General features: G+C 39.7%; 2 protein-coding genes across 2 annotated transcripts in view; one reads left to right on the top strand and one right to left on the bottom strand.

Moving 5' to 3' along the window:
* The window catches only part of polrmt (polymerase (RNA) mitochondrial (DNA directed)), a 50,390-nt gene extending 28,645 nt beyond the window's left edge, over positions 1–21,745 (top strand). The window contains 7 exon segments of the mRNA XM_063013051.1: positions 56–169; positions 11,725–11,777; positions 16,093–16,191; positions 16,507–16,579; positions 17,848–17,939; positions 19,997–20,070; positions 21,205–21,745. Of these exon segments, the coding sequence (XP_062869121.1) occupies positions 56–169; positions 11,725–11,777; positions 16,093–16,191; positions 16,507–16,579; positions 17,848–17,939; positions 19,997–20,070; positions 21,205–21,254 (555 nt within the window). The 3' untranslated portion in view covers positions 21,255–21,745.
* Positions 21,746–25,220: 3,475 nt separating this feature from the next.
* Positions 25,221–27,016, bottom strand: part of hcn2b (hyperpolarization activated cyclic nucleotide-gated potassium channel 2b) — a 36,804-nt gene continuing 35,008 nt past the window's right edge. Inside the window, exon 8 of the mRNA XM_063012446.1 lies at positions 25,221–26,558. Coding sequence (XP_062868516.1) covers positions 25,669–26,558 — 890 coding nt within the window. The 3' untranslated portion in view covers positions 25,221–25,668. The remainder of the gene's footprint in view (positions 26,559–27,016) is intronic.

Here is a 27,016-nt window from a genome sequence, read left to right as displayed (position 1 = left end):
GTTTGTCTATTTTTAGTAAAGCCGAGGTAACAGCTGCGCTTTTATCTGTTTGCAGGACTGGCTAACGGAAAGTGCTCGGCTAATTGCTAAGTCCGGCAGCACAGTAGAGTGGGTGACCCCTCTGGGACTGCCTATCGTCCAGCCCTACCACCGCACCAAGAACCATGTGGTGAGTGAATATGTGTCTCATTATGAAATGTTCACCATTACGATCTTTTCACTTATTTATTTATTTATTTATTTATTTTTTGTTCAGTTGGGACCTTCTGGCCTCTGTGGTTAAAGGCCAATTGATTAAAAATCAAAATGTTTATCATTTCACAGCAGTGATGGTGCAGTTTATTATGTTTCTGCATTAGCTTAATAAGTCGGTAGGTTCAGTTCTATTAAATTTGGTTTGTAATTGGCATAAATTCCAAAATACTATTATTATGTTTTGTTTTTTATTCTGTAATTATTCTGAATCATGGATTTTTAAACAGATTTTCCAGCTTTGGAAATGTCGTAAGAAAAAAGATTGTTGAATTTTTGTATTGTCAAATCTTTGAAAAGTCAATAGTGTCCACTTTGTAAATGAACCATTTATCAAATATCAAATACTCCCCAAAGAGACTGCAGTAGCATCAGCATTGAAATAATAATCTTAATAAATAATGGGAGGCTTTTAAATACAGTCTTCAACCCACCCACTTTATTAATTAACTCAGTGTACCTTTGGGAATTATTCATGTCTTAATGTCCAAGGAGGAAAGGGGCGGCTGCAACAGCCCAGCTAGTGGAGGTGCACTTGTTTGTGTGCTATCAGTGCCGGTCCCACGTCAGGATAAAAATAGGCGGGTTGCGCCCAGGTGGTGCAGCGGGATATTCCTCTAGCACACCAGCGCTGAGATTCGGAACTTCTCGGTTCAAAACTCAGTCATGCCCCATCTAGCGGGCATAATTGGCAGTGCCTGCAGCAGACGTGGTTCTGCTAGGGCGGGATGACCAGACTATGTGGGTGGGGTCTTCAAATGCTGTGTAAGGACCTTGATTAGCAGATAGAGAGGCGCCTGTGCAGAGTGCATGGGTTAAAATAAAGGGTTCCGCTAAGAGTCGGAGGAGACGTGAGCAGCAATATACCCACCTTGACTGCAATCAGGGATCTACAGCAGCGGAGAACAAATTAACTACACTAAATGGGAGAAAATGCATAAATAATATAGAAAAAAATAGGAGGATTGTGTCAAGTCTGGTATGCAGCCCATATCTACTGTGGTGATCCCTAACTATAAGATCTGTGAAAGAAAAAAAATATCTATACGTATCTACATCTATCTATATCTATACACCAAGGGAAGGGAAGTGGCTGGCATTAATGGGTTATTAAGTTGTACTTTTGGAGATCATAGGGGTAGAAATCTACTAAGGTTTATACAGTAAATATTACAGTTGTTGGCATAAGGTATTTGTACACAATACGATTTGAAATGTGAAGTGTTGTGAGGTGCAGGGCAAATGTCAAAATGTCATCAGCCTCAGTACCTTTAGATGGGGATGTGAAATAGACTCCAAAGTTTGCTGGGTAAAACTAGCACCCCTGGATGTTAATAATGCAAAAAGTGACAAAGCTCTTTTATTTACCTACTTATACTCACTGTTAGTTAGACTTTTAAATACATTTTATAAAAATGGCTTTACTTTGACTGAAAAACACAAATCAAACATTTTATTTCTTTATTTCTTTCAATAGCTCTGTATCCCACCTTCACCCCCTCCAACACACACATACACACACACACACACACTATTTTGGGTGGTTCTCCATTATTAAACAGCTTCTATTGCTCTGTAACTGGTTCCTGTACCATAGCGCACAGCCTGCACAGATTTCTACAACCCACCCAGCGCCAGTCTTTTTGCTTTCCTTTGCTGCTTGCAGTAAACAGCAAGCTGGGTTTTGGGCAGGATTGCATGGGGTCAGTTTTTGTGCTCTTGTCAGATAGCATTAGGGTTGTTAGCAGAGAGGCGGCGGCAGCACAGCAGTGGCTTGTAGAGCGTAGGTGAGATCCAGCTGCGCTGAACCTTTCTCTCCTGCAGAGAGCATCTGGCAACCCGTCTGCTCGATCAGTACTTGGGTGTTTGCTGTCTACTACGGCTGCCAGGGTTGAGTTTTCTGTCTTATGGTTGCACGGAAGCCCCTGGGTCTGTGGATTTTAAAAGAAGTTCACTTCAGCAACCTGTAGCTGAGTGCTCCTGCAAACGCAGGCTGATTATTTTACTACATAAGCAAATAAGAAATGAACAGTAGTTGTGCTGTTGAGTATTTGTGAGTTTAGTAAGGTAGCACAACAAATTACAGTGGGGTGCAAGACTTTTGGACATGTACCCATCCTGTATACTGTATCTACAGCACTGTTGATGTACCAGTGCACCAGTTTATTTTGATAATAATGTACATAGTAACGTAGGTAATCCTAAGTTTATGGAAATACTGTATCCAATCAGTACCCAATTTATTTTATTTATTTGTTAAATAAGCTTCACTTGAATTGAGGGGAAGCGGTTTAGGCAGCGTTTCTTCTTGTAGTGTCTGGTTTCATATAACACAGGACTGTCAATTAATAGACAATTTCCTAATACTGTTTTACAGTTTGTTTGCTTTTTTGCATGTCCTCCCCTTGTCCTTTTTATTTAAACACATCTGATTGTTGTACCTCAAAACATATCAAACCCTGACCTCTGAATGTGCTAATAGCTTCTTTTTCATCAGCCAGCAGGGGATTTTTTCAAAGAACATTAACACCTTCATGGGGACACGCTATGCTCCCTGTATTCTTCTGTGGCTCATGTCACTGTGCACTTAAACAGTAGGCATTGCTGTTGCAACAGTTACTAAGATGATGACCCCCTTGCCAGACTTGGGTTTGAGTCTCAGTGGAACCAAAGTTCTGCGGTCTCCAGACACAATCAGGCCGGCTCTAGGCTATGTATCAGACTGCTGCACAAGCTAGGCAGAAAAACATGCTGCAACAGTGATTCTTTGAGACACAAGAAGTTGTTCCTCATTAATTATGTTCAGAATATCTAATGAATGACCTTTTCTATACAAAAAAAACCATTCCAAACCAAAATAAATTCTGCCAGTTTGGGAGATTGAGAATTGAAGTGCTCTCTGTAACCCATAGCCAAAGCATAGAGTTGACTACTGTTCGAGTGTTGGCCGGTCAAGGCTCCTGCACAAGGGGGGGTAGATCACAGATGGTAGTTCATGACTCTCTGTATGTGATTTTTCAGTCAGCGGCAGCACGCCTGCCAGAAGGGGCTCATGATAGTCTACAGGGTGGCACGGTGTCTAAGTGGGTAGCACTGTCGCCTCACAGCAAGAAGGTCCTGTGTTCGATCCCCAGGTGGGGCGGTCCGGGTCCTTTCTATGTGGAGTTTGCATGTTCTCCCCGTGTCCACGTGGGTTTCCTCCAGGTGCTCGGGTTTCCTCCCACAGTCCAAAGACATGCAAGTGAGGTGAATTGGAGATACAAAAATTGTCCATGACTGTGTTCGATATAACCTTGAGAAGTGATGAACCTTGTGTAATGAGTAACTAGCGTTCCTGTCATGAATGTAACCAAAGTGTAAAACAGGACGTTAAAATCCTAATAAACATGATAGTCTACAGCCCTCCTCCGTTGGGAGTTGGGGAGGCAGTGGGGACATTCTGATCATTTAAAGTCACAAATACGTATATAACATATTTTTGTAGAATGTATAAGATATTTTGTATAATATAGAAAATATTTTTGTACATCCCGATGTAAAAGCTGTGTATGGGCACTGCCTGATTTCATTTAATGCTGGGCTGTAAGCCTTTTCACAGCTTCCCACCTCCTGAGAGTCTCTCGGCAGCCACAGGATGTGATGTGGAACGGCACTTTAACGACCTCAGTTAAGCTCATTGGCACCATGGCAGGAGCTGAGAGTTCCCACCTCTCATGCTATAAGAGCACACCAGGCACAGTGCTCACTTCTGTTCGAGTGGCCTAGTAAGATAATGTCACTTTATAAGGGTTTACCAAAATTCTCCATTCCCCAACAGCTGCGCTAGCGTCCGCTTGGACTATTTTATCATCTCATAATCAAATCATTTGGGAGTGTCTGTGGAGGAGAGTACATGCCCCTTTTTCTCCAGTCCACTGCCTCTGGTCAAACATCATCATTTATTCCAGTGAAATCGGGTCATTACGTTTTATTGGGCTTTTCTAGAATTTCGGATGCAGACCAACATTAATCAGCTCACAGTATGTCTTCATAAATTCCTCATCGTTAATCTCTTTTAATCTCTGACTCGGCGGGCAGACCCGGCCAGGCCGAGCGCCTTTTCAGGGCAGATGGCACAGATAAAATTCAAAGAAGATGCTAGATTTGTCTGTGTTTGACCTCCTCATGTTGCAAGCTCATATACACCAGGCCAAAACTATGTTGACACCTGATATGAGTTTGTTGGACATCCTATTCCAAAACTACTGACTTTTGCAGTTGTAACAGCTCCCACTCTTTTGGGAAGGCTTTTTACGAGACCTTGAGGAGGGTGTGCATGTTGGATTTTGTTCCAATTCAATCAAGATAACATTTTTGAGGTCAGGCACTAGTGTTGGACTAAAAGGTTTATTGGGATTAAGGTCAAGGTGCAGTGCAAACCACTGGAGGTCCTCCACACTATAAATATCAAAAGATGTCTACATGGACCCTGGCTTTGTGCACATCTGTATAGTCATACTGAAACGTGGGGGATTGTCCTAAATTTTGAAATCAAATCATTGTTTTTTTAGAGCAATTGTTAAAGCTGAAACACATGTACTTGGTTATATAGTGTATTAGAAAATTGATTTCTGTGCAGGGTAAAGCTGGTGATAAACAAATAACTATGACTAGTAGAATTGTGTACGTGTTATGCAAACACTGATTTAATTAACGCCAGGAATAGAAAACCGGATCGGCTTCAGATCAGAATCAGATCATTTTCTTAATAATGAGAATGGCGATCGGCAGATGCTTCTCTAATTTGGCCAACAGGGAGATTGCCTCTCTGTAAACACACACACACAAGCACACTCTAATTACTTTGAAATGTCTGATTTGCTTGTCACAAGCTGTCTCCATCATTCAAGAATTAAAACCAATTTATTGATGCTATTAAATTGAGCATATCGAACACATCTACCTACACAGAATAAAGACTGTGAATGTAAAATAGACACAGCACTAGCTGAACTGTACTAGCGAATAAGGTTAGAGGTTCAATCTGAATACAATAGTCATGTGATAATGATTCAGAAAGCTAAATTGCAGAGTTTCTGATAAAACACAGTGTCAGGTATTTTGGTATTGGTTTTGGTATTTTTTGGCGGGATCACAACATGGAGACCAGCTTCTGAATCAAAAATACTCAAGAAAACGAGGAAATTGAGCAAACTTTCCTGTGAATGTAGTAGGGCCCTAACTTTTACCCAACAGCATTGCACTTACTGTCCAGTACAGTAGTGGCAGTATAATACTCTGTGGCTGATTTGTTCCTGGTAAAGCTGATACAGTGTAGAAATGCCAAAATCAGACTCAAATTTTGCTTTTGGCTTGGATACTAACCTTATTAAAACTCCACAGACTGTACTAAAGCCCAAAAATTACCAATATGAGTGCCAAATAAAGTGGTCAAATATCCAACCAGAGTTGTGCTCGTTAATATCTGTCAAAGATGTCTGATTAAGGTAAATTGACATACAATGTTAAACAGTTTGTGTGTTTGTTGATTGTCAAAGTCTTCCTGGATGTGCATTAAATCACCGACCGTGTCATTACACAGGCTAGTGATCGATTCTTACAGACACACTATGCTTTCTGTAATCCCTACCCCCCACTGGCTCATGGTCAAATGTGTGAATGTAAGGTGTAATGTTATGCTGGCTCAGTGGTTAAGGATTTGGATTTCTAGGTTGTGGGTTCAAATCTTGGCCCCCCCTAAGCTGCAATGTTGAATCATTACCTTTAAATAAAAGTGTCTGCCATGTGCCTATGGGAAGCCTGTGAGAATGGGAAGCAGTGAGACAGCAGCATAATATTTTCAATAATTTCCATCAATGACTGCCTCGCAGTATTGCTCTCCTCATATTGAACACCCAAGAGCCTGTGCACAACACCCATCATTCTTTTGTGGTTGGCCTGTAGGGTTAAAGGTGAAGGCTGCTACTGTAAAACATCTCTGCACAATTTCAGGTTTCAGCTGTGCTCCTGTCACCTTGTTTTTCATTCCCGGGATGATAGAGGGACCTTTGGAGGGCACACGGGGGTCTGCGGAGTGTCACACTAACTAGATTAATGTAGCAACACCAGGACTCTCATTAATCACCACAGGGCAACAATTCCAGCCTCCCTGTCTGGTTCTATCTGTGTGCCCTCACAAGCCCAGTGGTAGGATTGCACCATCTCAAACCCTGGTTCCACTATTTTTCATTAGAAATCACATAATCAACATCATTTAAGTGGAGAGTGTGACAAAGTGTGCAAAGCAACAGATGGACCACAAGAAGTAATTGTATACCCACTACACACTGTGTAGTGTAGAATTTGAAGTCTACCTGTTGCAATTTAGATTGATTACACATAGTTAGGAAAGGCACACATCTGGATCTAAAAGAGTCTGTACAATTTACACTTTTATTTATTGTTAGAGAGTCCAAGAGTCCAACGAACTGTGGTGTCCACAATCAAACTGTTGCAGGGCACAAATCAATATCTAAGGCTTTAAGTGTTCCGTGACCCAAGTGGCCTCAATAATTTTGAAATGGGAGACACTTGGCACATCGTTGAACCTTCTAAGTTTGGTCCTCCGACCTACTTTGGTCATCAGGGCTGAAATCCACTGCATCTAAATATTTCTAAGTTTTGAACGGGTTATAAAGCAGAAGTTTTTACAGCAGCAGCAAGGTGGTGAATTCCCATCTGGCCTTTCCTAAATTAGACACGGGTCAATGCGCCTGTTAAAGCCTGGCCAAGCTGGTTAAATTCCATTTTTTTATGTGTTTATTTTTTTTTAAACCATGGTAATAGTTTTTAAAACCTCTGAAAGAGTAAACTAATTCCATTCTGTGCAGTCTGTAGTGAATCACCACAAAATCTGTAGATTCAAATAATATTGTCAGAATAACGATATAAAATCTTTCTTACAGATCGCAGGGACAGTGGGGATTCACAACCAACACCAACAGTATATATATTTTCACTGATCAGCCATAACATTAAAACCACCTCCTTGTTTCTACACTTACTGTCCATTTTATCAGCTCCACTTACCATATAGAAGCACCTTGTAGTTCTACAATTACTGACTGTAGTGATACGTGATATGTATGGAGTTTTTAAATACCATGTCCACTCACTGTCCAATCTATTAGACACTCCTACCTAGTTGGTCCACCTTGTAGGTGTAAAGTCAGAGACAATCGCTCATCTATTGCTGCTGTTTGAGTTGGTCATCATCTAGACCCTCATCAGTGGTCACAGGACACTGCCCACGGGGTGCTGTTGGCAGGATATGTGTTTGGTTGGTGGACTTCTCAGTCCAGCAGTGACAGTGAGGTGTTTAAAACTCCAGCAGCACTGCTGTGTCTTATCCACTTATACCAGCACAACACACACTAACACACCACCACCATGTCAGTGTCACTGCAGTGCTGAGAATGATCCATCACCCAAATAATACCTGCTCTGTGGTGGTCCTGTGGGGGTCCTGACCATTGAAGAACTTCATGAAAGGGGGCTAACAAAGCATGCAGAGAAACAGATGGACTACAGTCAGTAATTGTAGAACTTCAAAGTGCTTCTATATGGTAAGTGGAGCCGATCAAATGGACAGTGAGTGTAGAAACAAGGAGGTGGTTTTAATGTTATGGCTGATTGGTGTAAATAATAAATACTTTATGCACTGTATGATGCATATTGAAATGTCACAATGTAAACCAACGCAAACCCCCAATCGCGCTCTAATCATAAAAATGGGCGTCGGCATAAACAGCAGCTCTGTTACAGTATAATTATTGACATGCATAAGCATTAAGAAATAGAGACACATTTGAGCAAAGGTCATCTCATTTCCATTCTCCATTTCCAGTTCATCCTTGACCATTCTCTCTAAAGGAAATGCAGAGTTAATTAGATGATTGGGAGGATGGGAGGCTCAAACCTTCATGTCAATACTCCACGTAAACATATTAAGCTGGGGTGCAATCGTATGCGCTTAATCATATCTCGGTCGTCATGTCCCTGCTGGTTATGGGAGAGGAAATTGCTTTTGGGGGTGTTTTAGGTTACAGTTATAGATTAATACAATTAACTAATGTGACAGTGTATTGCTAGTCAGTTAGCAGTTGGACTTTATTTATTTTTTAAATGACTACAACAGCCATTTGTCAAAGAGACAGGTTTAGAAAATTGGTTTGCCCTTTTGTTTTTGTAAATTATACCCTAGAGAACTACAACCAAGGGTTTACAGCTTACTGACCTTCTTAGGAAAACAAGCTGTTCTTCTTTGATATCTGCATTTTAATTAACTGGATCATACGTTAAGAGGGTTAAGTCAGATCAAAGCTCTTCACCATTCGTGACATAGTCAGGTACGTTTCAACCTTTCTGAATTACACCGGTCTATTACATTGATCTGGCAGCGGTTGAGTTAGTTTTATGACAGCTGAGTAGATCAGTGCATAGCTAGTTTCACTGACAATATACCAAAGATTACAACTGACAGGATGTCAGTTTTGGGGGTTAATCCCTCTGAGAGGTTACAGAATAATTAGGCAGAATTGCACCCAATCCTCCAGAGGCCATGACTGCAGGAAATCAATATACACGACAAGGCATAACATTATGACCACTGACTGGTGAAGTGAATAACACTGATTATCTCTTCATCACGGCACCTGTTAGTGGGTGGGATATCAAGTCAACATTTTATCCTTAAAGTTGATGTTAGAAGCAGGAAAAATGGGCGAGCATGAGGATTTGAGCGAGTTGGACAAGGGCCAAATTGTGATGGCTGGACAACTGGGTCAGAGCATCTCCAAAACTGCAGCTCTTGTGGGGTGTTACCGGTCTGCAGTGGTCAGTATCTATCAAAAGTGGTCCAAGGAAGGAACAGTGGTAAACCGGCGACAGGGTCATGGGCGACCAAGGCTCACTGATGCACGTGGGGAGCGAAGGCTGGCCCGTGTGGTCCGATCCAACAGACGAGCTACTGTAGCTCAAATTGCTGAAGAAGTTGAAGTTGCTGGTTCTGATAGAAAGGTGTCAGAATACACAGTGCATTACAGTTGCAGGGCTGTTTTGACAGCAAAAGTGGGACCAACACAATATTAGGAAGGTGGTCATAATGTTATGCCTGATCGGTGTAAGACGTTTACAACTTCATACTAATGCCCATGGTTTTGGAATGGGTTGTCAAACAAGCTCATAGTTAGGTGTTCACATACTTTTGGCCATATGATACCGACATGATACCGTCCAAGGCAAGATTTTAGATTAGGTTTACTACAATTTACAGCTGCTTTAAAAACCAGCCACTTTCGTGTTTCCAGCTTTTCCTTTTCTTATCTAAAATCTGATCCTAAATGACAGTATCTTTAAAATGGTGAAAGCAAACTATTTATAGCTCAGTGAACCACATTAAAGGGTAAAACTCTTTCTACTCTGTATAAAATTACAACACATGGTTTGTGCACATAACCGTATATTGTAAGTTTAATAAAAATGTTATAAGATGCTCACAGATTTATATACTGATGACGATGGCGGTGGATCCAGTATGATTCGCTGTGTTAACTTCGGCCTTGGAGCTGTGCTTCATGTTCCTGGTTGAGTGACTAAATAGCTTTTTCCTCCAGTGTGAGGCACCAGGCTTGTGGTTGGCGGTGCTGGCGATTTATAGCTTAATCTTTCTATTTCTGTTTATCTTTGTGTATTTTTGTGACAAATCATCATGGCCTTCAGTATGACTCGTGGCACATTCATGTCAGAGAGCTTACCATCTCTACGTCCTTTATAATATTTATTATTATTCCTCTTTACTATTTAAAAGGCTGCAAAGTGCAGTATTGTGCAAGCTCAGGTTCAATACATTACATAGTGTAAGAATAGAAACCATCTATTTACCTTAATCAAAACACATTAATCTGATACAAATAATAAACAGGAAACAAAGATTATATTACATTTTAAAAGAAGGAATAAACCCAAATCATAAGTCTTTTGATTAACAGATCTGGGAAATACTATTTGCCTGACTAGAAAATTACACTTGGATTCTACAGGATACATCAGTTTATCAGTTATAAGTGTTGGGACATCCCTTCTAATCATTGAATTCATGTGTTTCAGCCACCACAGTTGCAAACAGGTGTAATAAATCAATTGTGTAAAGAAAATGATTTGCTAACTTAGCTCTGTAAAGACGTAAAGAAAAGCTTAAGCCCTGACCTCATACCCACTGAACAGCTTTGATATAAATTTGCCCAGCATCAGTGCCCAGACATACAAATGCTTTTTTACTGAACGGGCACAGATTCCCACAGACATATTTCAAAGTCTTGTGAGAAGCCCTCCCAGAAGAGTGGCTGTTGTTATAGCTGAAATCACATAGAGGTCACTCCGTTTTAATATTTGCTTTTTTAAATGGTATGTCCAACAAGCTCATGGTCAGTTGTCCAAATATTTTTGGCCATGTGAAAAGTAACATTCTGTACAATACAGTTTTATAAAGTCATGTAACCAAAGCAAGGTCCATAAAGACATGAATTGGCAAGTTTGGTATGGAGGAACCCCAGTGGCCTGCTGAAAGCTCTTACCTTAAGCTCTAAACTTATTTACACCTTTGGATCAGTTGGAAAGTCAATTGCAAGAATGGCCTTTTCCTATAAAACAATGCTACAGCAGCGTAAAAGCAATTTGCTTAGCAGCCTTAGACATTTGTATTTAAAATGATCATGATCTGTAACTGTTTAATCTGCACCAGGCCTCTAAATGATACAAATGTACTTGTTAAAGCCTGAACTGGCAGCTATCAAATCCTTTATCGTTAGGTATCAGTGGCCTTCCAGGCATGAAGTTGTTCCTCTATTAAACCAGCTAATAGGCTTGTGAATCAAATTGATTGATCGGCTTCTGTGGAGGTCCTTTCTGCCATACCCTTGAGAATCACCTACCCTTATATCCACTTGGAGAAAGCCTTCTCCTTGAAAGCACTTACTTAATATGGAAAGCCACAAGCTGGATGCACTGGCTCATGTTTCTAAATTCTCTAAGGTTGCATCCACATAGAACCTCGTGGAGTGAAATTGACTTTTTACCTTTACTAACTCTAACCAGAAAGCATTGAGAAATGTCTACCAGGAAGAGTTATTTACTTCATAATTCCTCTCAGATGTGGAGGATGGTTTTCAGTTACCAGGTCATTAGAATTGTGTCATGTGAAGAAAACTGTGGGGACTTTAAAGCGGTCAGTCTTTGTTGATGGTTTTGCACAAGAGCAGGGTCCTACTGACCTGAGTTTGTTCCACTACTCTGGTCTATGACTATGGGTTTCCACTGGGTATTTTTATTATATTTTTTGCTTTCCATTCGAATCACTGATCATTCAGGTTCATTCTTGATTCGATTTCTTATTTTTCTCAAACTCAGTTTTTATTATTTTTGTGTTTCCTACAGCTGAAGAGCAACATTCAGTTCCTGAGTCTTCAAATCAGCCACGATGCCCAGGAGTAAGTTTCAGTTCCTAGCGCCTTCTCACTTTCTACTTACAATTTCAAGATGTTTTTTATTTTCTAAATGCTGTTTTTAGCCACTGATTAACAGTGACAAAGAGTTCTGTTGCTTCCAACATGAAGTCCTAACCTTCTAAGTGCTTGTACATGAGTACTGTTGTGGGAATTCAAAATAACCCTTAAAGACTGACACAGACAACCGGGATAATGATAAAAGCAAATAATCAATTTATTACTCAGCTGAGGGCCAATCTCAATGCAAACGCTCACACAGCTTTACAGGAGAGAAAGGGCGACTCCGTCTGCCCTATCACAGTATTTATACCCCCCTTTACTGCCCCTTCAGGCTAACTCTTCTCAGCAACCCAGCTCAAGGTCAACCTTCCACACTAAACTTGTTTATCATCCTACAAGAATAGTCAGTTTGTTAGACACATGGCGTACTTCCACAAAAATGCACCAGTATCAAAACTGCGTGTGCACCCCCGCACACACAGTCCTGACACCCATGCATTCCCACGGAAGCAAGAAGCCCATGCCAAGGTCAACATATCTCTGGACCTAAGAAACCTTCCAAAAGTCTCTTCTACCTCTGCTAATTGAACTAAGAAAGGAGAAACTTATGAGTTTAATGCAAATAACTAACAAAATATAAAATTTCCATTCACAGTACTCACTAATATTACTCAAGCTGTAAAATTACCACCCAACTGTGACGTTGTATATTGGTGCCAATACTTCCCTACAACTCTGGGTTACCTCAGTTTTCATGTTTAGGTCAGAAGTTTACATACACCTGAATAGGACATGCATTTAATAGTAGTAAAAATAAGAATTTTAAAGCACATTCTTGCACATATTCTTGCACATATACTATTTCCCCACAATGACGGTCATAATTTATTTCTTCTTTTTTTGGGTGAAAAAATTAATAATATAATATAACCTAATTTAATGTTGTTTTACTTTCTGGCCTAGCCTTCTAATTCCATGATGATGTAAAGCTTGCTTGACTGTGCCTAGTATCACACATGTTCCAGCAGCTTCATTTGTCACAGAACAACTTTTTTGTTGGTTCTTTAATTTAATTACATCATAGCTTCCAGATCATTTTCTGCTTAGGATTCTTCTTAACCCTGGCAGAAACCCTTGTTCCATGTACTTTTAATGGGTGCTGTCTAACTAGTCTTAATTATTTGGGTCCAAACAAGTCACCAGCTGTAGTAGGAGTCACCATTGAGGACTTAGGAGGTCATACCACAAAGTTAAATGAAATTATGGAATTTGAACATGAGCAAACTCGCAATGTACGTTGCTGTATGTCTGTTACTTGGAATATTTTCAGAAACCCCACAAAAATGTTTGAAGGAACTCAAGCAAATGTGTGTATATGAGTAGTTCAGTCACAGAGAAAGGTGCAGAAATTACTGTAATCTATAGTCTGCTCTGAAATAATGTCAGGATGTAAACAAAGGTGTCAGATTAGAATTTGATATCTACTCACTTTTATCGTTTTATATTGATATCATTTCAAATCTGAAAAATTGGAATTTGTACATCTGTCCAAGCGTTGCACAAAGGCGCAGACAGCGCAAATGAAAACCCCTCAGCAAAACAGAATGGCATTTTACTCAGAAATGTCACTGTTGAATATCACATGTGTTATTTACCCAGTGGACGGACACACAGAATGGGCGATGCCTTGATTTAACACTTGCTTTGTCTGACAAGATGACGTGCGGCATTCATATTGTTTTTTAGATGTAATGAAAAGTTTGATTTAAAGGTTTGTACACTCCTGATCAAATGTATTATTGAAAATAAGTTTATAAGTAAGAGGTTTTATTTTTTTATCCATTGTCTGGTCGAGATGTGGATATTACTCGACGTCAATTGGTTCTGGGACTGGCTTTGAGTTTAAAATGCGTGGAGTTTCAAGGTATTTTTTCCCGTAAGGATGTATAGAAAACCTGTGCGTTCCATGGTCCCCTGGACTTGCATATATTTTAGGCTCATGTAAAATAATGGGGTTGTTTTTGACACTTATACTCTGAGAATAACATAATTATAATATAAAAACACTGAAATAAAAAGCAGATTCTTACAATTTCTCAGAACCTCGAGCTGTAACACACGTTAAAGTGAAACAGTGAGGAAAATCCAGATAAACACAGATACATGTGGAGCTTTCAGAGTGAATCCGATGGTTATTCCACACAAATGCAGATTTGTCTCATATTTACACTTTGATGACATTTTACTGCACCGCTCAAGCCGAGCGCTGAACAAAGGGACTGTTCATTGTTAATTTTAAATTAAATTAGTACATTTTTTAAAAAACAAACTGAACACGTTGAGTTTAAGGGAAACGTTGAGTTTAAGGGTACAAATTTCTTGACAAAGGGCATTGAATTTCAAAGGTTTTGAGTTTAGGGGATGTCCAGTTACATGGTACCTCTGAATTTATTTGTTTAAAAAATAGAAGTGATATTGTTGTTGTTTTCTCAATGATTGACAAAGTTGGCTCAAGTTTTTTTTTTTTTTTTTTTTTTTTTTTTATTTAGATCTGAGACCTTTTCTATTATTTATTATTGTCACTCTTGGTGAAACACAATTTTAAACCATGACCACCTGTTGTGTTTATAATGGTGGTTTCCAAACCCTGTTGTTAAAGATCTACCCACCAGTAACAGCATTCATTGCTCCTTATTTAGAAACAATCAGATACAGTATGTTAGATAAGACGTCAAGATAAACTTAAATGAAGATAATGAAGATCTTCAGGAGCATGTATAGTGACCACATGCTTGACTATCAGACTCCAGCTCTGCTGTTATTACCTATTGTTCAGGTGTAGACCTGCCAGGCTGTGTGACATGATCTCCTCAGTCACTGTGAGGACTTTATTAAACAGGGCTTACAATGGCTCTCAGATGGTTGTAGGATAGAGCTCGACTGATATTCATCCATCAGTGGCTCTGATAGACAGCAGGCCTTGCAGAGACAGCTCTGACAGGGATCACGTTAACAATGCTGAAGAAGAGCGAGACCCATATCCACAAAAACCTGGTTCAACCTCCACTGACAGGCAGCGCAATCTCTGTGATTTTCCTCTCCGGTTCAGCATGGCAGAAAGTATCAAGAGAGGATTCAGAGCATAGAGCCAGAGCTTCAACGTGTTAGATCAACTAGCTCTGCTGTAATGGAAATCTGCCCAGGCTTTATTGTGGTGTTCTGCCGCTGTTGGACTATATGGCTAAATGTATTTGGACACCTGATTAGAGGCTTACTGGACATCCCATTTCAAAAACAAACAGAAATAGAATGACCGCTATGTGATCTTTTAAGCTATAACAACAGCCACTTGCATTATGTACAGTCTTGCTGGAACACAAAAGGATCTTGGAAGCATAGAATCTCCTTCATACACCTGTTAGCAATTGATGTAACTGAAACACATAAGTTCAGTATTTAGAAGGGGAACTACAGGACAGCTTTTGATGCTAAACCTCTTCCTCTCATATAAACACCAAAGCAGAAGTCAAGAAAGGACAGGCGTTTGAAGGACTTCTGGTGCATTAAGTATTGCGATTACAATGCGACTTGAGCCTCATTAGTGCTGTGACCTGAATTAAAGATGAGTTTAAGAGGCTAACACGGGCTCTCTAGTGGCTGAAGAGCTAAAGTGCTAAATCTGCCCCTTGGCAGAGGAACTAACAAACGCAGGTCACAAAATGGCCCTGTTATTACGCCTGAGCATTAATCAGGCGTAATAATGACCGATACAGACACTTGCAACTATATGTACAATATCATGAGCAATACTGTACGTTTATGAAGATCTCCTGGTTAATACAGGTCATGTCTAGCTAAAGTGTGTTTACCTTAGCTACTGTTTGTTAGCACAGGATTATGTTTGCAGGGTAATTGTCAGCTCATTTTCAAATCAAGGCTTTAAATGTCGTAGTCAAGCAGTGTATTGGCAAAGCCAGTGATTAGTTATTAGCACCCAGCAGTGTTTTAGGTTGTTTAAAATGACATTACCTTAGACTTTTGAAGATGTATTATTGTTTGTGGGGTTTGTCCTTTCCAACTGGCACATCTCTAACTGTTTACTGCTTTTTAACTGCAGTGAGGTTTTCGGTCAGCATATAGATTGTTTTCAGGACCAAAATACTAGAAACAGCACTGAGCCAAGGGTAAAGGGGTAGTTGTGTGGGTGTTTGTTTTGTTTAATGGACGGAAGATGGTAACATGACAGAAGAACTGGCTTATTCAGGACTAATATGGGTTTTTCATTTACTGTCTCTAGGAGACCAGACACAGTAAAGCAGAAAAATGCATTTCCTCCCAACTTCATTCACTCGCTGGATTCAACTCATATGATGCTCACTGCTCTCAACTGTTACAGGTAACAATGTTTTCTCTAGCCAAAGAGTCATTTAGTTGTTCTGCATAGGGTTTTCAAGAAATGTTTTTAATTTAAGTAGTAAATAAAATGCAAAAAAGGGGAAAAGACAGACCAGGACCGTTTGGTAAATGATCAGAACCCCTCTGGGGTCTTTATTATATAAGGGGCACAGCATGGGAAGGTTTTAAATGCTAAAAGTGATGTATATATCTGTTAAATGGCTGAAACACATCAATTAGAAATGAATGGATGTCCCAGCACGTCCATATAGTTTAAGAGTTTTGAACATTTAAACTGATTGTTTTGTGTTCGCAGTGCCGGTCTGACATTCGTATCAGTGCACGACTGTTACTGGACACACGCTTTGACAGTGGACACGATGAATAAGGTACATCCAAAACACAAGTCTGTTTTTTTTCTATACTTTTTCTGTGCTCATCAGTGATCTGTGATCTTCTACCCCTCTGGTGAACCCTGTACACCCTGTCATCTCCACCCCACTGCACATCTGTTAAATTCGGGTGCGCCAGCAACAGTAATTAGCTTTTAATGCCCCTGAGTTGCAGCATTACAAATCAACCATTGACTGAGAAATCACAGCTTAGACTGTATAAGAATCTAAAACTATGATCTGTGACTAAAAGTTTGTGGACACTGAACCGTGAGCTTGTTTGGCATTCTATTTTAAAACCTTGGGCATTAATATTGACCTCTACTCTGTAATGACTGAAAAGCACTTTTAAATACTAAATCCCTTCAGTTCCTCCAGGCTCCTCTTTTGTGCCCTGCTCCCCCTTCCAGCTCATCCCACAGCTTTTTACTGGGGGATGCATTCAGGGACTGGGAAAGCTGTGGCAAAAGCTGCTTCTGTGCTTGTCCTCCAATTGTCTGTGGATTAGATTAAAGAGCCCCACGTACATGTATAAAGAGCACAGGTGTTATAAATTAATTATATAAAGGATATTATATGCTTCCAGCTTTGCAGCAACAGTTTAGGCCCTTTCCTGCTTTTCAAGTTCTATGAAGAAAAGCTTGGTTTAAAAAAAACTCCAGTGGCCATACTGACCAGCTTTTGAATGAACTGGAGCATCAGCTGAGGCTTTCTTGACCAACATCAGTGCTCAGCCTTGCAAATGATCTTTCTCTCAATAGGCACAAATTCCCACAGACATACTTCAAAGTCTTGTGAGAAGCCCGCTCAGAAGAGTGGCTGTTTTCATAGCTGAAAAGATCACACTCTACTTTAATACTATCTGTTATGACTGGATGTCATAACTAAGAGTTCAGTTCTCTTAAACAGGCGGTTAAAGTAAACTGAACAAGCAGATTGTGTTTGCTTAGGTGATAAAATGCTGATAAAAGCTTCCGTATCCTGACAGAAAGAAATTGATGTGTATTCACGCAAGCAGAAAATTGGTGCGGAAGAAAAAAGGAAACACGGTGTGTCAGTTAATGCCTGAAATAAGGCAGCTCACAGCTCACTTTCTCTCTGCCTGTCTGTTCTCTCACTGATTTCCATTTCCAGCAGATTACACTTTGTGAATACAGACGTGTTTAAATTACGGTTTGAGGCCGGGGTTTGTGACCGAGTAAACATGAATTAGGGGAAGCTCGGGGTGGGAAGCTGCTGAGTGATTGGTTTCTGTCTCGTCTCAGGTGTGCCGGGAGCAGTTCGTAGCTCTACACAGTGAACCCATCCTGCACGACCTTTCCAAGTTCCTGCTGAATAAATACTGTTCAGGACCACCGTAAGTTTCAACCTACGTTCTTCTGTTGCATCACCCTTGTTTATTTTTAATATGGTGTGTTATGGCATTGGTATAAAAGTCTATGTAAAAACTGAAAATAACAGAAAATAATTGTTTTTTTTAAAGAATATACACCAATCAGCCATAACATTAAAACCACCTCCTTGTTTTTACACTCACTGTCCATTTTATCAGCTCCACTTACCATATAGAAGCACTTTGTTTGTAGTTCTACAATACAATTACTGACTGTAGTCCATCTATTTCTCTACTTACTCTTTTAACCTGCTTTCACCCTGTTCTTCAATGTTCAGGATTATTATTATTATTATTATGATCCACCACCCAAATAATACCTGCTCTGTGGTGGTCCTGGGAGAGTCCTGACCATTGAAGAACAGCATGAAAGGGGGCTAACAAAGCATGCAGAGAAACAGATGGACTACAGTCAGTAATTGTAGAACTATAAAGTGCTTCTATATGGTAAGTGGAGCTGATAAAATGGACAGTGAGTGTAGGAACAAGGAGGTGGTTTTAATGTTATGGCTGATCAGTGTATGTAAATATGCTACATGGTTCGCCATGATCAATCATTGTCCATGTTCTACTTGTTTGTTGACAAAAAAAAGAGAGATTCAATGCAAGCAAACAGCTGCTGAAAAGTGCGTTGACAAGTCTTTTTATACCAATCGATTGAAAAACGCATTCTGCTTTTCTTTATTTAATACACAAATAAATCATTCTTGTTTTTCCTCAGAATCATTTATTGGACAGAAATAAGAGAAAATGAGATGATGACTCTAAAATGTGCTATAAACAGAAAGATAAGCAAAGATAAGCATAATTAATTAGATAAAATGCAGGCTTGGTTATGTAGTCTAGTTCTTCCCCTGTTTAACAGAAACAAAATAATGTCATTGGTCCATATTTATTGATAAATTGTTTTGAGGGGAAAAAGCTTAAAGCTTTGGCATTACTCAGCTTTCTCTCTTGTTGAAAATAATTAAACATGATTGTTTCCCCTTTGGTAAAAGCCCACATCATTTACACCTGCACTGTTAATTAACATGAGAGTCAGTAACAAGCCAAAAAGCTGTCCAGCAGTGTGGACTGGCCAGAATTCTGGATGACCGCTATACGCCTTCATCAGTACAGCCAGGATTTTAATGTAGTGCATTCAGTGACTGCTGGGTCAACTCGGCCAGCCAAAGTATTGGCTCTGAAGCATGAATGTTTGTCTTATCAGAACTCGTTTTTTTCCCTGGCTGGGCATTCAATTAAACATATGAACAAATGCTATGGTGAGATTTTCCTGCATGTGGAGCAGAGGAGAGCTGCTGTGTCTTAAACACCAGACTATCTACTGCTGCACAGCAACCTTATTCTAATTTGCTACCTAAGCACATCTGAGATCCAACCAACCAGTTGCCTACAAAGACACCCGATTGACTGTGTCTGTTGCATGGGAGGGACAGAGCTCGAGCAGGTATTCCTGACCACCACTGTGAACTGTGGCTTTTTGCTGGCTGGTTGATTGAGACGCCTGCCCAAGGTGTGGTTGATCATGGATGGGTGTGAGTGGCTCTCTGTATGAGACACCGTGGTCTGTCAGGCCCTGTTTTAGCTGGTGAAAAGTCGGTGGTAGCGCACATGTCGGAGGGGAAGCGTTTATGGCTCTACTCAGTCTGAGGAGAGAGGGAATTGAAGTAGAAAATGGAAGTAGAACATGAAATCTAAAAAGCTTCTTATAAGTGTGCTTGATTAAGTTTTCCTTAATTGTGAGGTTACTATATTGAGTGCACTCTAAATGTGTCTCTAAATAAGACACAGCCATCCACATTTCTTTTTGCCATCTGCATTTCTTTTCACCTCTGTTTTTTTAGGGGTCATCAACATTCACATTACTTAGTCACTTGGGAATTGTGGACTGTACAGTATGTGTTTTTTAAATTGCTGTAGTGTGCACAAGGTGACCACAGTGGATAGACTGAGTGGGTTGTCTGACCCACTAAAAAAAGAATTAACTCACTGTTGAGCTTTTGCTCTTTTTTTTGCAGGGGCGACTCCAGGAATAAGAAGTTTCTGGAGTACTGGAAGATGATGCAGCTGCTGGGAAAAGTTCCAGAAACAAGTTAGTACAGTTTGATTGACAGCTCGCCCTGCTGTGTTGTTGTGTAACCCTGTGCTTTTAAATTATCTTTGAACTGCAGGACATTGGTGAGCTGCATCTGTTGGAAAATAGATGGAAATTGCATTAAAATTAATTTAATTATGCAATTATTTCATGTACCATGCTGCAGCATAAAAAAGTATTTTGCCCTCTTTGTATCTCCTCCTGTTATTAAATAACTTAAATGTCACATATGATGTGTGTAATGACACAAGGGGATTTTAAGGGAATCATAATGGATTTTATAAAACATGATTTAATTTTTTAGACACAAATTCAGCATCCAAACCTCACTGTCTCATTTAGTGTAGTTACTCAATCAACAAGTTGATCACATATAATTACTAAGCCAGTGATCAGATTCCTGTTGTTTTGTTGTTCTGTTTGTGTGGTGTGTTTATATTTGTGTGCTTGTGTGTGTGTGTGTGTGTGTGTGTGTGTGTGTGTGTGTGTGTGTGTGTGTGTGTGTGTGCGCGCACTTTTGTGTGTGTGTGTTTGTATAAAAGATTAAGAACCAGTGATCTTTTATATGAGTGTTAAACAACTCTAATTGCCCTTTATGATTAAATAGAATTACGGTACTCTTCCTGTCGTGAATATAATCATGGTGTAAGCACAATGTAAAACAACCAAATAAACAAATAAATAAATAAATATCATTATAGTTATGCATGTGGGTTACCTCTAAAGAGACACTATCAGTCCAAATGCTTGATAGACCTTAATATCAGCCAAAATATCAGTTTGATCCTAATTGTCTTTAGTCCTTCTCACATTTTTAAGTTCAAATTTGTGCTTCTATCTAAGGACTTGTAGCTGTTTACTACTCGTCCCTTGTTTATAGACCTGTCCTGATGAGCTCTCCAATGCTCAGAGACACTCAGAAGTTCATTTTAAGGGGCTTTGTTAAACACTTGCCATTAAGCATAAACTAGGCCTAAATTTGTGAAGGACTCAATAAACTTGTTTTCATTGAAACTTTTAAATAGTCATTATCAATTTTAGATTCCAATTTTAAATAACAAATCGTGTGATATGTGTAGTGTTTAAATGTATATAATTTTAAAAACGAATTAATTAATTTTTTTTAACCAGGTGACTTTGATCTGCAAAGAGTGAAGGAATCCACATATTTCTTCAGCTGATGTGAATAATGAACACCTGAGGTTGTACTGCAGTGTAGATGCACTCTTTGTTGTGCACAGAAACTGGCATATATGCCCTGGTCCTGCAGACTGGCGGCTGGTGTTGCTACTGCAGCCCTTACAGCGTCTCCACAAGGTGCTGGTGACACAGTGAGGTGCTGTCAGCTTCTAAAGGAGACTCAGCAGGGTTCTGATCACACAGCAGGCTGATTAAATACAGACCAGATACTCGTCGATATTCTACACCCGATGGTCTTCTCTACCATGTGCTTTCTTCATTACCCAGTATCCTTCACTGCCTGCTGCTTCCACACTCAGACAGAAGAACAGGAAAAATCTGGATAAAGTTTGGCTATCACTAGTGCTATGATCAGAATAAAATGATGTAATAGGACGTATTAGGCACTTAATATGATGACATTTTGCAAAACATCTATGTTTCTGTTTTGGAGTTGTGTAATATAGAATCAGAATGTATAAATGTTGATAAAATGTGCAATAAAAATGTATTTTTATGCTGTTAAAAGATTATTGATGTTTTAATGGTATAAAATCAAACACTGGGTGCATTCTAACTTGCTCAAATTAAATCTTTATAGAACTGCAGTCATGTCAATTGGCTCAAAATCTAGTAAGAAAATTATTAGATGTTTAACACAATATTTACATTTACATTTTCAGCATTTAGCAGACGCTTTTATCCAAAGCGACTTACACAATGAGCAGAACACGAATCTTGTATCAATCAGTTCAATTGATTCAATTGAATCAGTGACAAGTTAGGGTTTTATATTTAGAGCCACAGCTCTGAGACATAACAAAAAAGCTCAGTGGAATAGACACCTGAAGAAAACACATGCTTTGGTCTGCATTTTTGATCATTTGATCTCTTGAAAAAAATCATTTGGCTGGCCACTGATGTTGGTCAAGAAAGCTTCAAATAATGTGCCAGTTCATTCTATTTACATTTTTTAGCATTTAGCAGACGCTTTTATCCAAAACAACTTACAGTATACGGTCTAAGCAATTGAGGGTTAAGGGCCTTGCTTAAGGGCCCAATAGTGGCAACCTGGGAGTGGTGGGGTTTAAACCAGTGATCTTCTGATTACTAGTCCAGTACCTTAACCGCTAGGCTACACCTGCCCATCAAAGATGTTCAGTGGGGCTGAGGTCAGAGCTCTGTGCAAACCGAGCTTTTCTTCATGTCTATAGAGCTTGCTTTGTGTACAGGGGTACGGTCATGCTGGAACAGGATAGGGCCTTCCCTAAACTGTTGCTGCGAAGTAGGAAGCATATAATGGCCCAATACTTTTGTCTATATATGTGTTGCACATGGAACATATATTAGGTACCAATCAGCTATCATCCTGGTACAGTAGCTACTATTGTGTGTGTGTTCTATTGTGGTTTAGTTAGAGACATTAAAATAAATAAGGAAAAACTGAGAACTCTTACTGAACCCCATCTCTCTTTATTTAAATGAACTAAAAAAATCACAGAACAGAGCTCGTCTTCAGCCTCAATGCATAGCAAAACTTGTAGTACATTTGCTTTACAATGGTAAACAGAAATTCAGTAACCTGTCGTCACTTCTACTGGACAAAACATGGACCAGTTTTATTGCTTTAAACATTACTTTGAATTTGGCAAACGATAGACAAGAGTATTGAGCTTGTCTAGTATTTTGAGAAACAAGCGACTGCAGTAATCATTGTGTCGTATTTATAATAATGTGAACTGATAGTAATTAGCAACACTTTAAAGTTTTAACCTTTTACAGGGCAAATGTAAGTAATTCTTAAAGAAACAAACATTTTACCTAACAGGGTGGTGTAAAAGATGCCTACATGTCAAGTTGACATAACAAGACAAAAATCAGGAAAGGTTTATATGGAGATCTTAGACTTTTGATTAATGATCAATTTTGTTAATGTTGCATTTAGAAAACATACTGTATTGTGTTGCCTACCACTTTGTGGCTGAGCTGTTGTTGCTCCTGGGTACTTCGGAAAAACAGCATTCATAGTTAAAAGAGGAAATGTAGAAATGTTAAAATTTGTAGAAACTGACTTGCTGGTGTTCCAGTTACACTCACTCCCTGTACTGAAGAGCCCACAGTGAACTCTGTAGCACAACCTCAATGGGTGAATGCTTGATGTGCTCATGTTATCAAATCCACTAATTTTGGTGTTTACATACTTTTGTTTTTTATTTAGGTGGATCAGACGCAGCCACACTGGTGCAATTTACACCTTTGCTGAAATTACAACATACCAAAAAGCATTTTGAGCATGGGTGGATAAATTCTCACATAATTATAGAAAGTTTTATATGTAACTTAATCTGAGACATTGTATTAAATTAGCTGCATTCATTTCCACTGATGTTTACACATAAGGTGTCGTTTAAACATTTCAATTTGCAAATGATGCAAGTGTTGCAGCAACCATTTATATGTATAAAGAAAATGTACCTACAGAAGAAACTGATTTTCACAAATCAATGTTTGGAGCACCTCTTACAATCTTTAAATAAACCAAGACGTTTTCCATTTCAATTTTTATAGTTAACAAGAAAAAGTTAAAATAAAAAGGTTATTAGTGGGTCATAAATATAATCAAATTACTTTAAATGAATAAAACCAACACGCACATAAACACACACACACACAGGTCTGGTTAAAGAATATGGCTACATGGAAAACAAGACAGGTAAATTATATTACTTTCTATAATTTCATGAGTCAAATTTCCACTTTATTATTATTTTACCAGTGTGTACCAATAAAACAGCATAATACTGTTCTTTTTATTAATTGTACAATTTCAGGTTCAATTGTGTTCATATTGATGTGCGCTACAGTTAATACATTTGAAAAATATATACTGGGAGCTAACACTGTGGAACGCTGGTTTTTCTTCTTATCTTACCCCTTAAAAACAGGAAACATAGTATATTAGGTTAGTATATTAGGTATAGCTGCTTAATCTAGTATCATTTTGTTCATTCTTTAATCCGTTTTATCCTGATCAGGGTCATGGTGGGTTTAATGCCACTTAAACACTGGGTACAAGGCAAAGCACCAATCCATCATTGGGCACCGCTCACATTTACCATTTACTTACAGCAGGAGGGCATTTTATCCTCTGAGTCAAACTGGGTCAACCAGTTTTAACCACAAAGGTAGCATTTTAGCCTCTAAATTATATGGTACATATTAGCATGTGTACCAGTTGTTAGTTTATGTATGGCATAGTATTTATATTTGTATACTTTCATGTTTCATTAAATATTAAACTGTGTGAGATTACGACGATGTCACTTTTAAGCTGACAGACTTTTTAAAGAGGGTACAATACATGTTTAATTATAGCTAAAATGTTTACATTTGGCAGATCAAAATCAATCAAATGTTCATCAAAACTGAAACAGGATACAATCCAAGTTTTTGTGGGCTAATGGCCTTGAGCCCTCAACCTTTCACTGAGCCAACTGCAACTGTTTGCTAGTCTTACCCTGCAACCATGGTCCTGATCAGGGTCAGTGGGCCTGCAGTCTGTCTGAAGTCTGCAGCTATGATAATACATTGCTATCACTGGTATGCTTCTGGTATGTGCATGAACATCAATGGGCTCAAACCTAGGTCAGTGGAGCTGAGCAACACCTACACTACATGCTGCACCATCATGCCGTCTCAAACATAATTTGCCATTTTCATTGCCTTACCTCTTTGGCACACCTGAACCTTCAGAAACACTCTATGGTGATTTATTAAAGAATGATAAAATTGTACAATTAATGCAACCATTTGTTTCCTGCTAGAAATAAATAAATAAAGTGGATGTTTGGTCTGAAAGCACTTCATTTTTGGACAGGTTAAAAACAAAGCCATTCCTTTTAAATAAAAGATGTCAACCAAATACACTACTAGCTTTACACCATTTCTGCAGGAGTTTTAATATTGCTGAATCGTAGCTCAAAATGCTATTTTTTAACCACTCCGCGTAAAAAGGAGGCAGTATGCAAAAACACTTTTGTAATAAAGAGTTACAGTTTTATAAGAAGCATTTCGGCTTTCACTTGTGTCCTTGCTCACTCCACATTGCATTATCTGAACTACAGTATAGTCGGGAACTGGTATTAATTGCAATGTTTGTGAGGACGACCACAATAAAGAAAGCAATTATGACAAGGCAAACTGTGTGGGAGGAAGCTACATTGATATTTATGCTTGTAGATACAACAGAAACATCAGAGTCATGTACTCTTCAATTTTACAGATTTTCTATAGTTAATAGTATGCTGGAAGGTCTGTCTACATCCAGAGTGACCAGGACTAGAGAAAAGTACTTGCCCAAGATCCCCCTCACACGTTCAGTTTAAACATTGTCATCAACCACCAGCTTCAGCAAGGTCACAAGTTGGAAGATAATCTGGATCTTATTGGATGGTCCGTGTCTGGAAGGCTGATTACTGAATCCTTTTTGGGAAGTCCAGAGTCCAGGCTTGGCCTCATCTGTGGCAGAGAGGCAGGTGGAAAAGCTCCTACGGACATCTGGTGCTGAAGTGTCATCCTTGGAGAAATGGCAGCTCTGAAGACCCCAGGTCCTGGCAGGTTGTGAGGTGGTCCAATGGAAGTGGAGGAGACTCTTGTAGACTGGGGTGGGCTTGGAGCAGCCGGCTGCACAATATCATGTGCTAAAGACGGTTGGGAGGCTGAGAGAGCCCTGGCGTCTGCAGTCATTGTACTCCTGGGAACTGCTGCTCGATGAGTTGGGCTGGGAATGTGCTGCTGCACCAGGGAGAGCTGGGAGCCCGAGGGTGCACCCATAGTACTGGCACCGTACTGGAATGTTCGACCAGCAGTGGCCAATGGACTCTGAACGGGAGTGCTGGTGAGACCAGAGGGAAGAGCACTGGTGGAAAACTGAGAGCCTGCAGGGGTCTGCTGAGTCCCAGGACTAGAGAGGCTTTGCACCACCTGGAAACGACGCACCATGCGGGGTGACTGGAGAGCTCCGTGGCCTGCCAGAGGGTTGACCATTTGCGGACAGAAGCTCATGGCTACGGCCTGCTGCAAAGTGGCAATTGCAGAGCTGGTTGGAGGCTGACTGGGAGAAGGAAACAGGGTACCATGGGTAGACTGAGTTGCCGACATAGCCCTGGGTCTCTGCAGGTCCACCAGCTTCACCATCTCCCGATCATACTTCACGATCTCCTGGATCAGCTCGTTTTCACTGTTGTTAAAGACTCCAGAGTTGAGGTCATGCTGGACTTTGTGCATCAGGATTGAGTTCTTCTTGCCTACAATGCAATGAATTAGAAGCAGTGTTAATGTTTAGATACAACCTTATATTTCAAAACCCCTGAGTCTATACAATTTTACATTCATGGTCTTTTCTAGGATTACATGATGTTGGGCTCCCCCCCATCCCCCCAAAGATTCAGATATACTCAAAATGCATCTCCAGTATACTGAGGAATGCCAGGCATGGCAGGTACATTCCCTCCTTTCTTTGAATTCATGGCTACAGCCTTGCCCCGAGGTACCAAAGCAGCCCAAACTATGTATCATGCTTTACCATGCTTTAAAGTTGAGGTTTTAGGTGTTGTTTTGTACTAGATGCGCTAACTCAGAACATGGCCCACTGCCATTTTCATTTCCAAACCCTCCAATAATTACATTTAGGGTTTTTCAGTGTTTACATGTTTAAAAATTAACCACCATGAACGGAGCACATGTTTTCATTGATGCACATAAT

Source organism: Trichomycterus rosablanca, chromosome 17, assembly GCF_030014385.1.
Source record: "Trichomycterus rosablanca isolate fTriRos1 chromosome 17, fTriRos1.hap1, whole genome shotgun sequence".
In the NCBI taxonomy this organism is placed as follows: Eukaryota; Metazoa; Chordata; class Actinopteri; order Siluriformes; family Trichomycteridae; genus Trichomycterus; species Trichomycterus rosablanca.
Note: the sequence above shows the minus strand (reverse complement) of the source record. Positions and strands in the feature narration are given on the sequence as shown.